This window comes from Lepus europaeus, chromosome 8 (genome assembly GCF_033115175.1).
Source record: "Lepus europaeus isolate LE1 chromosome 8, mLepTim1.pri, whole genome shotgun sequence".
Taxonomy (NCBI): domain Eukaryota; kingdom Metazoa; phylum Chordata; class Mammalia; order Lagomorpha; family Leporidae; genus Lepus; species Lepus europaeus.
In genome coordinates, this window is record NC_084834.1 from 101,573,053 (window position 1) to 101,588,152 (window position 15,100).

A 15,100-nucleotide genomic window follows, 5' to 3' on the forward strand; every position below is an offset into this window, starting at 1 on the left:
GACGCCTCCTACCTCCCTCTCCATCAGTCCGTTCCTGCACACCCCCACCTCTGGGCTGTAAGGTTCCACAGGTGACCTGGCCTGGCCAGTGAGCATACTCCATCTCCTTAATCGTGGTGTTAATTCAGGCACAGACATGGGACCCACATTAGTTCAATGAGAGTAAGCCCTGGACTTTTCCCTTTGGAAAAGAGTTGTACTCTTCCCACTAAGTTTCATGCTGAAAGGATACAAGATTGAAAATTTAGTGTTTATTTTTGGCATCTCTTGGAGCAGGATTGCCGAAAAATGAAGACAGAGAGAGGAATGTAGGCAAAAAGACAGGGACAATACCCAAAAAGCTTCTAGCACCTGGATTCGGCTGTGCCTGAAGCCCCTCGGATTTCTGGATGACTCTTTCTTCCCTCTTAAACCAGTCTGGATTATACTCCAGTAACTTCGTAACTAAACAGTACTAAATAACATATTGACTAAAACATTAAAAAAATGGGGTTCTGGGAATGCAAACCCTAGAGAGTCTTAAATCAGGACGACTATCAGGAATCTAGACATCCACAAAGCCTCTGGAACAGGGACAGGTAACAAAGCAGACTTCTGGAAGGAGAGCAACCTTGACAGTTGGGTCAAACATCCCTTCAAGTCAGAACAATTTGTGAAGGTTATGGTCAGGGATAGCTTCCTGAGTCCTTCTAGAAGAATGTGACAGAAAAAGCAATTTGAAGAAGGAGGAAAGGATAGAGAGACAAGAAATTCCTAACACTGACAGGGAAAATAAAAATCTGAAATAACAGCAATGATTAGAGACATAAATTCATATTAACTGCAAGCTTGATAACTTTCCCGAAATTTCATCTACCAAGAGACATTTCTGTAGAAATGTCTTAGATGATTTGACTTAGCTTTCATTCAAATACTACTTTTTTTTCAACTTTTTAACCTTTTCTGTTTTTATTTATTTGAAAGGCAGAGACAAGAGACACAGTAAGAGACTTTGCATGCATGGTTCACTCCCCAGATGACCCAATAGTGAAGAACTCAATCTGGGTCTCCCACATGGGTGGCAGAAACCCAAGGTACACGAGCCATCACCTGCTGCCTCCTGGGGTGCTTATTAGCAGGGAGCTGGAATTGGAAGTGGAGCTGGGACTTGAAGACGGCATTTCAATACAGGACACAGGTGTCCCAAGCAGCGGCTTAACCACCTGGCCAAATGTCCATCCCAACACCACTTTTAATAAGAGCAACCCTGAGCATGACTTTTAAAAGTAGTTCAAGGGGCTGGCATTTTGGTTCAGGAGGTTAGGCCGCCATCTGCAATGCCGGCATCCCATATGAGGGTCGGTTTGAGTTCCAGCTGCTCCACTTCCAATCCAGCTCCCTGCTAATGTGCCTGGGAGGCAGCAGAAGATGGCCTGAGTGCTTGGACCTCTGAAACCCCTATGGGAGATCCAGATGGCGTCCCATGCTACCACTGGATGGAAGATATTCTCTCTCTCTCTCTCTCTCTCTCCTTCCCTCCCTTCCTCCCTCCCTTCCTCCCTCCCTTCCTCCCTCCCACTCTCCCTTCCTCTCTGTCACTCTGCCATTCAAATAAATAAATGAGTCTTTAAAAAACGTAGGGCCAGGAATTGCAGCTAACTTACCATAGCAGCAAGCCAGCTGCAGAAGTCACTGACTCCTTTGCAGGCATTGTCCTGAAGAAGAGCACCATCGGCGTGGAGCAAATCCATTTCACTAGCTTTTTCTTCATAGAGCCACTGGCCTGAATGTGACACGGGTGTCTCCTTGGGACTAGAGATAACAAGATTATCCATGCATGACCATATGAGGGACAGTGAATCCAAGGGGATTTCAACCAGCATTGTCGGGGAAAGGAGATCAAAAAGTAAATGGTTCTGGGCCGGCATTGTGGCATAGAGGATTAAGCCACTGCCTGCAGTGCCAGCGTCCTGTAAGAGGGCTAGTTCAAGTCCCAGCTGCTCCACTTCCAATCCAGCCCCCTGCTAATGCACCTGGGAGGCATTAGAAAATGGCCAAAGTTGGGGCCAGCACCATAGCGCAGTAGGTTAATCCTCTGCTTGTGGCACTGACATCCCATATGGGTGCCAGTTCTAGTCCCGGCTGCTCCTCTTCCAATCCAGCTCTGCTAATGGCCTGGGAAAGGAGTAGACAATGGCCCAAGCGCTTTGGCCCCTGCACCCAAATGGGAGACCTGGAAGAAGCTCCTGGCTCCTGGCTTAGATCAACCCCACTGCCAGGCCATTGTGACCATTTGGGGAGTGAACCAGTGGATGGAAGATATATATCTCTCTCTCTCTTCCTCCCTCCCTGCCTCCCTCCCTCTCTCTCTCTGTAATGCTGCCTTTCAAATAAATAAATCTTTTTTAAAAAGAAGGAATTTCTAATAGTCTCTTGTAAGCTCTGAGGAATTGCATTTTGATTTTTCAAAGATCACATTCCTATTATCAATATCAACATCACAAGACAATGTATTATGATTAATTATAACAAACTTAGATAGCATTTAACCATTATAAGTTGCTATTTAAAATTCCAAGTATCACTTATTAAAATTATACCAGGTAAAAACCCAAATTACTGTGTTTAAAGTTTACCAAAACATCGCTTCTCAGCCTTTTGGCTAAGATCAAGTGTAAAGTTTACCAAAGCATCACACAATTTTTTAAAATTAAAATACTTTTTAAAAATATTTACTTATTTGAAAGTCAGAGTCACAGTGAGACAGGCAGAGACAGAGAGAGGAGAGAGATCTTCCATCTGCTAGTTCACTCCCCAGTTGGCCACAATAGTAGGGCTGGGCCACAGCCAGGAGCCAGGAGCTTCTTCCAGGTCTCCCACATGGGTGCAGGGCCCCAAGCACTGAGGCCATTTTCTGCTGCTTTCCCAGGCCATAGCAGAGAAGCTGGATTGGAAGTAAAGCAACTGGGACTGAAACCGCCACCCATATGGGATGCCAGCACTGCAGATGGCGGCTTAACCCACTGCACCACAGCACTGGCCTCCATTAAAACACATTTAATTTTTTTTTTAATTTTATTTGAAATGCAGAGAGACAGACAGAAAGACCAGCAGAGAAAGATCTTCCATCTCCTGGTTCACTCCCCAAATGCCCACAATACCCAGGGCTGGGTCTGGCCATAGTCCCGTGCCTGGAACTCATCCAGGTCTCCCATGTAGGTGGCAGGGACCAAGTATTTGGGCCATGATATGCTATCTTCCAGGGTGCGTATTACCAGGAAACCAAACTGGAAACCGAGTAGCTAGGACTCAAACCAGAACTCTGATATAGGATGTGGCCATCTGAAACAGTAGTTAAATTAAGATAAAGATCGTGTACTACTACAGTCATAAAATTTATATTTCAAGAGCCAGCATTATGGTGTAACAGGTTAAGCCTCTGCCTGCAACACCAGCATCCCACGTGGACATAGGTTTGAGAACTGGCTGCTCCACTTCCAATCCAGCTCCTTGCTAATGTGCCTGGGAAAGCAGCAGAAGATGGCCCAAGTGCTTGGGCCCCACACCCATGTGGGAGACCCAGAAGAAGCTCCTGGCTCCTGGCTTTGGATCAGATCAGATCAGCCCCGGCCATTGCAGCCATTTGGGGACTGAACCAGCAGATGGAAGATCTGTGTGTGTGTGTGTGTGTCTTGCCTCCTCTCTCTATAACTCTGCCTTTCAAATGAATTTTAAAAAATCTTTAAAAAATACCAAAACAATTACTAGTCCAGAAGTGTATGAGTCAGCTTATATATTCACAAAGGTATACAACAATGATCGCTCTCTAATTCTGGAACATTTTCATTACCTTCTTCCCCCCCCCCCAAAAAAAAAAAAAAAAACACCCCGCAGAAGTATCAGCAGTCATTCTCCATTTCCACTTCGCCCTCCCCTGACAACTACAAATCTACTTCCTGTTGCTGTGGGTGGGCTTAGCCTGGACACTTCCTCTGAACGGAACCACACAGCAGGTGGCCTTTTGTGCCTGGTCTTTCACTCAGCCCTGTGCTTTCAAGGCTCCTCATGTCATAGCGAGTATCAGTTGCTTATTTCATGGTAGGCTAAGTATCGTGTTTACCCAAACACCAGCTGATGGTTATCTGAGTCACTGCCACTTTTTTGTCCCTTAGGGATAATGCTGCCATGGGCATTCATGTATGTGTTTTTGTATTCGGGAGCTTCATGCTGCTACTCCTGCAATAAACACTTGAATGTTAACACAGCCTCCAAGGCTCTTCGTGGCCTGGTCCTTGCCTGCCTGTCTGGGTTCTCCTGAGACTACAACCCTCCCTCACTCTGAGTTCCAGCCATAGTGGCCTTCTTTCTGTTCCACGAATTCATCAGGCTACTCCTGGCCACAGGACCCTTGCACATACTGTTCTACCTGACTCCAATGTTTTCAACATTTCCTCACCCCCTTCACATCTCAACATCCCCTTCCCTAGGGGAGCATTCCCACCAGCTGCTGCTCCCTGAACTTACCTTTCATTCATAGTACCCATGTATAATTTATCCACCAATTCATTTGACAAATATGTATTAAGTACCAATAATGTGCCAGGCACCAGGCATTAGGATTCAGCTGTAAATAAAGCCAAGTCTCTGTCCTCATAGCAAGTGAGTAGGAGAAACAGATCCAGAAGAGGTAAACAGAGGCCAGCGCTGTGGTGCAGTGGGGCAAACCGCTGCCTGCAGTGCTGGCATCTCATTGGAGTCCTGGCTGCTCCACTTCCAATTCGGCTCCCTGCCAAGGTGCCTGGAAAAGCAGCAGAAGATGGCCCAAGTGCTTGGGCCCCTGCACCCACATGGGAGACCCAGAGGAAGCTCCTGGCTCCTGGTTTTGGATCAGCCCAGCTCCAGCCATTGTGGCCACTTGGGGAGTGAGCCAGCAAATGGAAGATTTCTGCCTGTCTCTCCCTCTCTCTGTCTGTAACTACCTCTCAAATAAATAAATCTTTAAAAAAAAAAAAAGAGGTAAATAAACATAGGGCACGTGATTGATTATAAATGACATAAAAAACCAAACAGGACAGGAGAGATGAAGAGTGGTGGCAGGGGCCATTTTATTTACAAAGAAGAAATGTCTCTATACTACAGTGGTATCTGAGAGAGACCCAAGAAGAAGGGGACCAAGCCATATAGATACAACACCATGCAGCTATTAGGCGGAACAGAACAGCATGTGCAAAGGCCCTGAAACTGGAGCGTGCTGAGCATGCTCGGGGATGCATGCTCGGGGAACAACTCAGAGGCCAGCGTCTGCAGAGTGACTAAGTGAAAGAGGATGAGGCAAGAGTGGTAACAGGGACCTGAGCGTAGGAGACCTCACAGGCAGTCATAAGGACTTTGGAACTTCCTCTAAGAAAGGAAGCAATTAGAGAATTTCTGGCATGGGGCTGATTCTGACTTAAGCTTTGTAAAGGGTCATTTTGGCTTCTAGAACATTCTTCGTTTTCTCTTGTTTCATGAAGCTCTGCTTAGTCTTCTTTCACTGGTCTCTCTTTACCTTCCTTTACCCGTGAAGTTCTTCAGACAGGCAGGTTAAGCTGCCACTTGGGACACCCATGTCCCACATCAGGGTGCCTGGTGTGAGTCCTGGCTACTCTGCATTTCCAATCCAGCATTCCTGCTAATGCACCTGGGAGGAAGCAGATGATGGCCCAAATGCCTCTGCCACCCGTACAGGAGACCTGAATGGAGCTCCTGCCTCCTGGCTTCAGCCTGGCCCAGCCCTGGCTGCCAGGACATTTGGGGACAACCAGTGGATGGGAAACCTCTCTCTCTCTCTCTCTCTCTCAATAATGGAAGGAAGGAAGGAAGGAAGGAAGGAAGGAAGGAAGGAAAGAAAGAAGGAGGGGGAAAAGAAGGAAGGACAGATAGTTTTATCTCCTATGTGACAAATGGGTGTGGAGGTAGGGGGTGGGGCATCACAGCTGGAGGCCGTGAGACCAGTTAGGCAGCTATTACAATAACCCAGGAAAGAGATAATTGTATCTTGGAAGAGCTGACAGTGGTGGAGAAGGTAAGATTCTGGATGTGTTTCAAAAGTAAACTCATTACAATTCATGGACAGAGCGTAACTTGCTCTAGAAGCAACTGGAAGAATGGGGTTGTTATTTACTGAGCCAGGAAAGCCAGAAGGAGGAAGAGGCTTGGGAGAGAAATCAAGAGTTCAGTTTCAGACTTGCCTAGCCTGAGATGCCAATTACACAGCCAAGGGCAAAACTGGACTACCCACTTAGAAATGGACTGGATGAGGTCACTCGGCTGTGAGCACACGTACGGAAAAGAAGATGTCAGAGACAGAAGCACTTCACGGGTAAAGGAAGGCGAAGAGGGACCAGTCAAAGGGGACTAAGCGAGGGCCATGAGAACCAAGAAGGAAGAATGTTCTAGAAGCCAAAAGGAGAAAGTGTTACATGAAAGAGGACACCATCAGTTGTGTCGCTTGCTACTGACACATCAAGGGTGGTGGTCCCTGGGAACAAAGGGTGGAGGCGACCTGGGCCCAGGACAGGTTCAGTGGAAGCCAGGAGAGGAAAGCCGACTGCTGGGAGCTGCAGAGACGACAGGAGGAGGCGGTGAGTGTGGGCGCCTCCTCCAGGGAAGCAGAGGCTGTGGCAAAGGGCGCTATTTTCAAGGCAGGGGACGCTCCTCATGCTGTGGTCCTCGGACAATGGCCCCGAGCAGGTCAGGTGCCAATGCATGAGACCAGAGTCTTTGCAGGAGTGACAAAGTCATGGAACTCAGATTTGGGGAGTGCCCTGGATTGTCTGGGTGCGCCTTGAAAGCCATCACACGTGTCCTTGGAAGAGAGAGGAAGAGGAAGATTGGATCACAGGAAGAAGAAGGCAAAGCAGAGGCGTGTGGACTCTGGCCTGCAAGAGTGGGTTAGGTGGCCACCCGTCAGTGATGTCTGGAGCTCCCAGCAGCTGGAAACAGCCAGGAATAGCTCCTGCCAGGGCCTGTGGAGAGAGCAAGGCCCTGCCTGCTGCGGTCCCAGCACAGGGACACTGGTCACACACTCTTGGCCTCCACAACTTGGAGAACATAGATTTCTGCTGTTTTCCGCCACCAAGTCTGTGTCAGAATGTCACAGAAGCCACGGCAAATGTGCTCACGCATGTGCTGACAGAAAAACTCACCACTGCAAAAACACACCCGTATCTGGTGAAGTGATAATTTATTAACACTAATATTGTGAATTCCAGCTGTATTTTTACCTTCTCCCCCTTTTAAAAATATAGTTTTATTTGTATATAATTCAGAAGAGACAGACAGATCTTTCATGTCCTGGTTCATTGCCCAAATGCCCACAACAGCCAGGGCTAGGCCAGGCTTAAGTCAGGAGCAGGGAACTCCATCTGGGTCTCCCACGTGGGTACAGGGGCCCAAGGACTTGGGCCATCTTCCACTGCCTTCCCAGGCATATGAACAGTGAGCTGGATTGGAGGTGGAGCAGTCAGGACTCGAACTGGTGCCCATATATAATGCCGGCATCACAGGCAGCAGCTTTACCCACTACGCCACAGTGCCAGCCCCAAAACACCCAGGTTCTGAGCAACTTAATAAATAACCCAAGTGGCAAAGCCCAGGGCCAGGGTAGATGCCCTCCCTAGCACGGAGAAGCAAGGAGAATGTAGGCTTCCCATGGGGCCTTCTTGCTCTCCAGGGGAAGAAGGCCAGAAGCGACGTGAGTGTGCCCAGTTACTGTGCCCACACTTCCCAGGGAGTAGACTAAAGGGCCGGAGGCATCACAATGAGAGAGCTGCTTGTGTCTCACCCCAGTGAACACAGGATTTAACACAGTGGAGTCTCCCCTAACCCACCTCCTTGTAGGTAACCCACGTGACTAGCAAAGCTCTCCACAGCCCCTGCCAAGCACACCAATTACAGGGCACGCTCCTGCATGCATCCTGGGTGCCGCGGATGGATGGGTTGCTGCCTGGTGTATTCTACTTTTCAGCACCCCCAGGGAGATCACTGGATTTCCAGAGTCGAATGGGCACCTCAAAGCTAGTCAGGTGTACTTGTACTGAGGTACGACGTCTGTTGGGGGAACTAGAGTGTAACTGAAAGACAGATGTTCCCATTCAGCTCAGTGCTTTGGGAAGAGCGATCAGTGCTGCGATGTAGGCCAGAGGAGTGGGAACTTCAAGCAGTGGACTCATTCTCACAATTCAGGGACTAGCAAGTGACTACACAGCGAGGCTTCAGCATAAAGCCCAAGGTTTCCGCTAGGCAGTGCAACCTGTCATGATCTCCAGGCCCCTGTGTTAACCTTCCAGTCTTCCTTTCTTTTAAAAATCCAACCAAGCAGTAGTCTCAACCACTTTGAATCAAAAAACTTCCGCGATAGGTAACTCAAAGAGCCGCTTTAGGCAAATCTCACCTTGTCAAAGAGTCCCATGGCACCTGCGTGTGCACCACTGCTACATGTATCACATCCAGTTCAGAGGTCAGCGCCCAACCCAGGACTCCACCCACCCCTCCTCGGGAACTTAGTCATTTTTGACTCTTTAGAATGATTCTAAACATGGGAAACTTCCAGAACGTGAGGCTGGAATGTTTCAGCCCGCGTGAGGGGGTAAGAGAAGGATACTCACCGCCCCGGCGGGACTTTGGTGGACCGTTTTGTTAAAAGCTTCGTGGGTTCCTCCGCCCTCTTGCCAGCGTCCTCACAATAAGCCCATGTGTCTTCCAGCTTCCGGTCCGGATCCAGCACGTGCAGCACCTTTAATAGGAGCTACAGACAGCAAGCTGCTCTCCGAGGGTGCTCTGGTTTGGATGTGGTTTGTGCCCCAAGAGACAGTCTGGGTGTTGGACGTCTGACACCCAGTGGGGTGGCGGTGTGGAGGGGGTTAAGTTCTGAGAAACCAGAGCGTGACAAGTGACAGGGAAGGAGACAGCTGAGGACAGAGCTCCAGGAAGAAGCGGAGGGAGCCCAGGCACACCGGTGCAGGTGGTCAGGCACAAGAACAGAGACCCGGATTAGACAGGCTTGTCAGGCCCTCGGAAGAGCAGAAGGTCACAGTAGCTGGAGCAAAGTGGGAGAGGGGGTGACTGGAGTCTAAAGTGCGGGGTGTGGGCCAGACCGCGCCACTGGAGGAAACACAAGGGTGCGTGTCTCCTGGGGCAGAGAGAGGAAGGCTGCTCTGAGCCCCCGTGAGGCCCTCGCCCCGGGGAGCCCCCCTCTGCCCCTCCTTGCCCTCTCCCAGGCCCTCCCTAGGCAGCCAGAGAGAACGATTTTCAGGGTCCCAGGGGAGGCCCGCCCACAAGCCCTGGGACAGATCACCTCCGCAGGCATGGCGCCTCCGAGATTCTCGTAGAGAGCCAGCGGGTGTGGGGCCCGGCGGGCTTCCACCACCCTGGGCGGCCCAGGCTCTCCCTGGGGTCGGACTGGCCTGGGCGCCATGCAATGAATCCGAGGCAGACAGCTCCCTGAGGGGCCGCGGGTGAGCCGACCTCCGGCCTGTGGGCAGCCTTGCCCCACGTTGTCCCGCCTGCTTCTTGCAAAGACCCAGCTCTGGCTGGTCAGGGAGGCTGGGGCCCCCCGCTGGGCCCTGGGCTTTGCTGAGCACCTGGAAGGAAGACAAGGTGCCGGGTCATGCACACCGCAGGCCTGGCCAGGCTGTCAGGGGGACTGGCAGGGGGAGAATTGAGTCCTCCTCAATCCCAGTTCACACCACAGCATCCCCGTTGGGCCAGGCCCACTCTTGTTTTCTTTCTTGTATTTTTTTTTTTTAGTTGACAGGTAGAGTTAGAGAGAGAGAGAGACGGAGAGAAAGGTCCTCCCTCCTTTGGTTCACTTCCCAAATGGCTGCCACAGCCGGTGCTGCGCCAATCCAAAGCCAGGAGCCAGGTGCTTCTCCTGGTCTCCCATGTGGGTGCAGGGCCCAAGCACTTGGGCCATCCTCCACTGCCCTCCCGGGCCACAGCAGAGAGCTGGCCTGGAAGAGGAGCAGCTGGGACTAGAACCTGGCGTCCATATGGGAGGCTGGCGCTGCAGGCGGAGGATTAACCAAGTGAGCCACGGCGCTGGCCCCTTCTTTCTTGTATTTTATGTCCAAGGGCCGCTTTCATTTCCCTCCCTTGCACAGGCAAAGTCATGGTGATGGACTGGAAATATAGCCTTGTTTCCATCCAGCCCAGACACTTCCGGATTGTCATTTCGTGTCATGCATTCCTAATTTACTTCAAGGAGACAGTCTTTCTCTTGTTTGCCAAGCACTATGTTTTAAGGACTTAGCCATGCATCCTGGCCACTGTATTTTAAAGGAGCATCCTCATGCAAATGGAAGCCATCACTGTGCCTGCCTGACTCAGAGAATTCCAGAATGTTGGTCCCCCTGAACCTCTTCTTCCTTTGCACTAAATTTAATCCTTGTTGCACCCAGAAGCAAAACCATTTTGAAAAGACCCCAGCCTGATCTCTAGTGGGTCCCAAAAACTTCTTGCTTGCCGTGTGTACCTGTATGTGTGTGTCTTTAGGGCTTAACACAGCTAAATTATGAAAATCTCCATGAAAGGACATAAAAGCATTAACTAAAAATTGTTCTCACTGCTGAACAGCTAACTGGCAGAAAGGTGTGGAAGCCTGATCTGGAGACAGATGACCCACTCAGCACGACCCATGAGCAAGTAACTGCCCGGATGATTGGACATCATCCCCAGATCGCTTTTCTGCTCATTTGCAACTCAAACATCAAGCACTTGAGAAAATTAAATCTTAGAGCCCGCAGTTTTGTTTAAGCGCAGTCAAAACAACTCACGAAGGGGAACATGTGACAGAAGCGAGTGCAAGCCTCCTGGGACATCAGAACGGGCAGCAACCCTGGACGACAGCCAGAGGACATCTGGTCCCCCTGCTCACCTTGAAGCCAGGGGGTAAGGGAGGCAGCCAGTGGAAGGGGAGAGCTGTTCTCTGCTCCACATCCCTGCTCAGCGACTCTGCTTAGCTCTCACACATCACCACGCCCATGAAAAACCTTGCTTGACCCACAAAATAAAACTGATACACTTTTCTGAATGTTCACTGTTTTCACAGATAGATGCTTCCTTCTTTAACCATGCAAGAGAGTACTGCTGGACATGTGTCCTAAAGAAAACTTACGTCTGACAAAGACCTGGCCACAGAGGTTCACAGCAGCTTTATATGTGTACCAGGCAAAAGCCCCTGAACCACTTCAGCCTGTTCCATGGGCCAGCCAGGCCCCCAACACCACTCAGTAATGGAAACAAACAAAACAGGCCGCTGAGACACAGCAGCTTGGATGGAGCTCACCTACTTTACACTGAGTGAAAAACAGCCAGTCTCAAGATGTTATATATTGAACCATTGTAATTAGCATCCTCGGGAGAACGGTAGAAACGGGGAACAGATGTGTTGTAGCCGAGGGTTGGGGAGTAGGAACAGGAGTGGTGACGGAACAGTTTTGTATCTTGATGTATGCACATCTCAACATCCGAAACACACACACACACACACATGCACGCAAGAACTAATGAAATCCAAGTAAGGTCTGCACTCAAGGGACTCCGCAAGCTCCCCAAGTAAGGAGCCCTGGTGATGTAACAGGGTACAACCCCACGCAGCTGCGGGAAGCCCATCTGGGACTTGTGTGGCAATTTTGCAACTTCATTGCCAAACAAGGTTTTCACGTGAGGGTAAGAAAGGTTCGGGAAGCGTGCGTACTGCTGACACGGATACAGCGCCCACTCCCTGCCCGGGACAGGTCTGCCTGCACTATTCCCCTGAGTGCTCTCACCCTATAAAAGGCATGCCTCTCACCGACCCCGTGGCGCCCCGGAGCAGCCACTCGGTGCCCCTGGCGACCGTCGGCACCCGCCGCCCTGTCCCGGGGGTCCCACAGCCCACACAGGGACCCAGGCGGCCAGGGCACCTGGCGGGGGACTCGGCTCCCAGGCCGAGCAGGCACCCACAGCGGCCTGCGTGGCCGTCAGTGTCCCCTCCGGCCTTCATAGCTGCACCCCGAGGGCTGTGAGGGCGAAGGACCAAAGCGTCCTTTGCCGCGAGGGCGCCAACGACGCAGGTGCAGCTGCAGGTGACACAGGCCCTCCGGCCCATTTCCCCCCAGCCCCCACCCCGCTTCCAGCCCCCGCAAAGCGCCGGCCCCGGGCGCCCCCGCGCGGGCTCACCCCGGCCGGCGGCTCATGCCGGCAGGCAGCACACACGGACGCCAGCGAGGCCGCCTGCCGCCCGGCGCGGTGCGACTGCCGGGCCCGGGGCGTCGGTGTTCCCGGCCGGCCGCTCCGGTCGCTGGGAGACGGACCCGCCGCGCGTCTGCCCCGGCGCAGCGCCACCCCGCGGCGCGGCCGGCCTCCCGCACGCCGCGGGGCGTGGGCCCGCCCGGGAAGGGCGAAGGCCCCGGCTTCGTTTGCCCGTCCGCGCGTCAGTGGTCGCCGAAGCAAAAAGAAAGGGCTGTTTCCTGGCGGCGGCTCCGTAGCTCGAGGACTGCGCGCTGTGTGGTCGCCGGCCCATTTCCAGCCCCTTCCAGCTCACAGCAGGGACGTCGCCCTCCAGCTGGCCCCCGGGCGGGCAGGTGCACGCGGAAGTGCGGGGCTGCGGGAGGATGTATTCTGCTCCGGCTAAATCTAAGTGTTGCTCCCAGAGGAAATAGCAGAAACCCATTCTGCTGACTCCTGCAATAATTAAATTTTGCCGGTTGCGGTGGGGTGATTTTTCTAGCCCTTTCATTGGAGTCGTCTTCAAACTCGCTGGGCATCAATTAGCGTCACCTCTGGGGATTTATTGAGTATGTGGATTGGATCAAAGGAGCCCTGGCCAGAACTGGTTCCAGAATCTTCCCTTCCTGCGTGTATTCAGCCGCCTCTCCGTGCACCTGAGATGGATCTTGGCTCTGTCACCTCTGGGCACGTGACTTGAACTTTTTATAACTTTCATTAATTACCTCGCCTGAGAGTGGGGAAATAATAGCTGCCGATAGGGTTATTGGGAGGATTCCAGGAGATCAGGATCTACTCAACACTAGCGCAACCAATTAAGAAGCCCTCAAGAACTGCTGCGAAATGAGGAAGTGGCATTCGTCAGTTAACGGGGAAAGTTGCGTGGGGAATCACTGTACGTAGCCCAATTATGTAGTTATTTTTATTATCTTGGTGTCAGTGTGATTGCAGATTTAAGCTTTTATTACTCTGAGGCAGTGGGATTCCTCCATGAAACAGATGGTAAGGGTCACGCCCATCTTGCTCTGGTACTTGCTGGTCCTCATTCAGCAAATATTGATGGTATGCACCATGCAAGGCCTTGAAGATGTAGTGCAGAATGAAACATGGCGGCGCCGGGCTCACTTGGCTAATCCTCCTCCGGCGGCTCCACCAACGGAAGGAAGACCTTTCTCTCTGTCTCTCTCTCACTGTCTAACTCTGCCCGTCAAAATAAATAAATAAATAGAAAGAATGAAACAGATTTGGTCCTTGTCATCTTGGTACTTAATTTCGAGGGTTTGTTAAACAAATTAATAAGAAACCATATATTGTCATATCCTCACTAGTTGACATTTGCTCACTGTAGTAAATCTGACTCCGTATTTGATTGGAAACAATTAACACTTTTTGATTTCACCACACATTCCATACTGTAAGTATATTCATTATTTAGGGAGTGGTAGAAGCCAAGCACAATAAAATAATCAGGCTTTGAGTGAAAACAGTTAGCAATTTACAACTGTATACTTAGTAAAGCTATCTTTCAGTAACAGAAAACATCTTCAAAAAAGTTAAAACTGCAGCATTTATTGTCAGTAGATTATAACTAAAGAAAATTCTAAACGTTGTGCTTCAGATAAAAGAGAAATAATCACAAAATGAATACCAAGAAGGAAAATGGAATGTTGACCAAAGAAAATGGGTGAGTAGATACTCTTAAAAAGTGCATTGTATAAAATAGTAATAATAAAATATATAATAAGTAGAAGTTGACAAGAGATTTATGTGAATATCCTTTAATTGGGAAGAGGATAAATATATTGATTAAGGAAGTATAAAGAAAGATACACTAGGCAGATATTAACCAAAAGAAACTTCAGGTAACTATATTAATATGAGACAGAAAGACCTTAAGGTAAAAAGATCATTACAGAGATATAAAAACTATTACAGATGTTGTTATATGTAAAGATAAAAGGCTAGATTGACAGACACACACACTAAGGTACACAACAAAATGATTGTTTGCACCTAATAACAGATTAAAAACATGAAAGGGTCAAACTGTAAAAAGAAACTCATGAATATACTAATCTACACGATTTTAATGAAACTCCAAGTAATAAGTTAAAGAGACCAGAACAAAAATGTCAGTAAGATGAACTTAAAGCTTGATCACATTTTGTTTATCCGTTCATCTGCTGATGGACACTTGGGTTGTTTCCACGTTTTGGCTTTTGTGAAGCGTGCTCACAGACATCTGAGCACACTTTCCCTGCCCTCCCCCCCCCCCCCAGTACCTAGGAACTTAGCATCTCCTGTCCATCTCAGTGACGTGCCTGTTCTAGACGTCCATACAAGTGGAGGTGTATAGTATTTGCCCTTCCATGTTTGACTTATTTCACTTCACGCTTTCGAGGTTCATCTAGATTGTAATGTGCGTCAGGACTGTTTTCAGCCCTTTGGCATGTATACCCAAGAGTGGAATCGCTGGCTCATGTGGTGAATCTGTGTTTACTTCTATAAGAACTACCAAGTTGCTTTCCACAGCAACTGTACCATCTTACATTCGCTCCAACAGTGCCTGAGAATCCTAATCTCTCCTCATCCTCACCAACTCTTGTCATTGTCTGGGTTTTGTTTATTTGTATTATTATAGGCATCCTAGTTGAAGTGAAGTAGTAGCTTATTGTGGCAGCAATTTGCATTCCCCTACTGACTAAAAATGTTGGGCATCTTTTAATGTGTTTGCTGGCCATTTGTGTATCTTCTTAGAAAAATACTATTCAAGTGTTTTGCCTGTGTTTTCATTGTTCTTTTGTTGTTGAGTGGTACTTTTTTAAGAAAATAAGTTCTGGATTTTAAACTCATCAGATACATGATTTGTAAA

At 49.6% G+C, this 15,100-nt stretch overlaps 1 protein-coding gene across 18 annotated transcripts in view; it reads right to left on the reverse strand.

The window, feature by feature from the left end:
• The window catches only part of FAM47E (family with sequence similarity 47 member E), a 45,932-nt gene extending 33,626 nt beyond the window's left edge, over positions 1-12,306 (reverse strand). For all 18 annotated transcript variants that reach the window (XR_009866570.1, XR_009866571.1, XR_009866572.1 and 15 more), the window contains exons 1-4: positions 12,181-12,306; positions 9,317-9,602; positions 8,628-8,767; positions 1,644-1,791 (exon numbers count right to left, since the gene is read on the reverse strand). Coding sequence is in view for 14 of the 18 variants with exons in the window: in XM_062198646.1 (XP_062054630.1) it covers positions 1,644-1,791; positions 8,628-8,767; positions 9,317-9,602; positions 12,181-12,197 (591 nt within the window). In the remaining 4 variants the exon portion in view is untranslated. The remainder of the gene's footprint in view (positions 1-1,643; positions 1,792-8,627; positions 8,768-9,316; positions 9,603-12,180) is intronic.
• Positions 12,307-15,100: the final 2,794 nt, after the last annotated feature.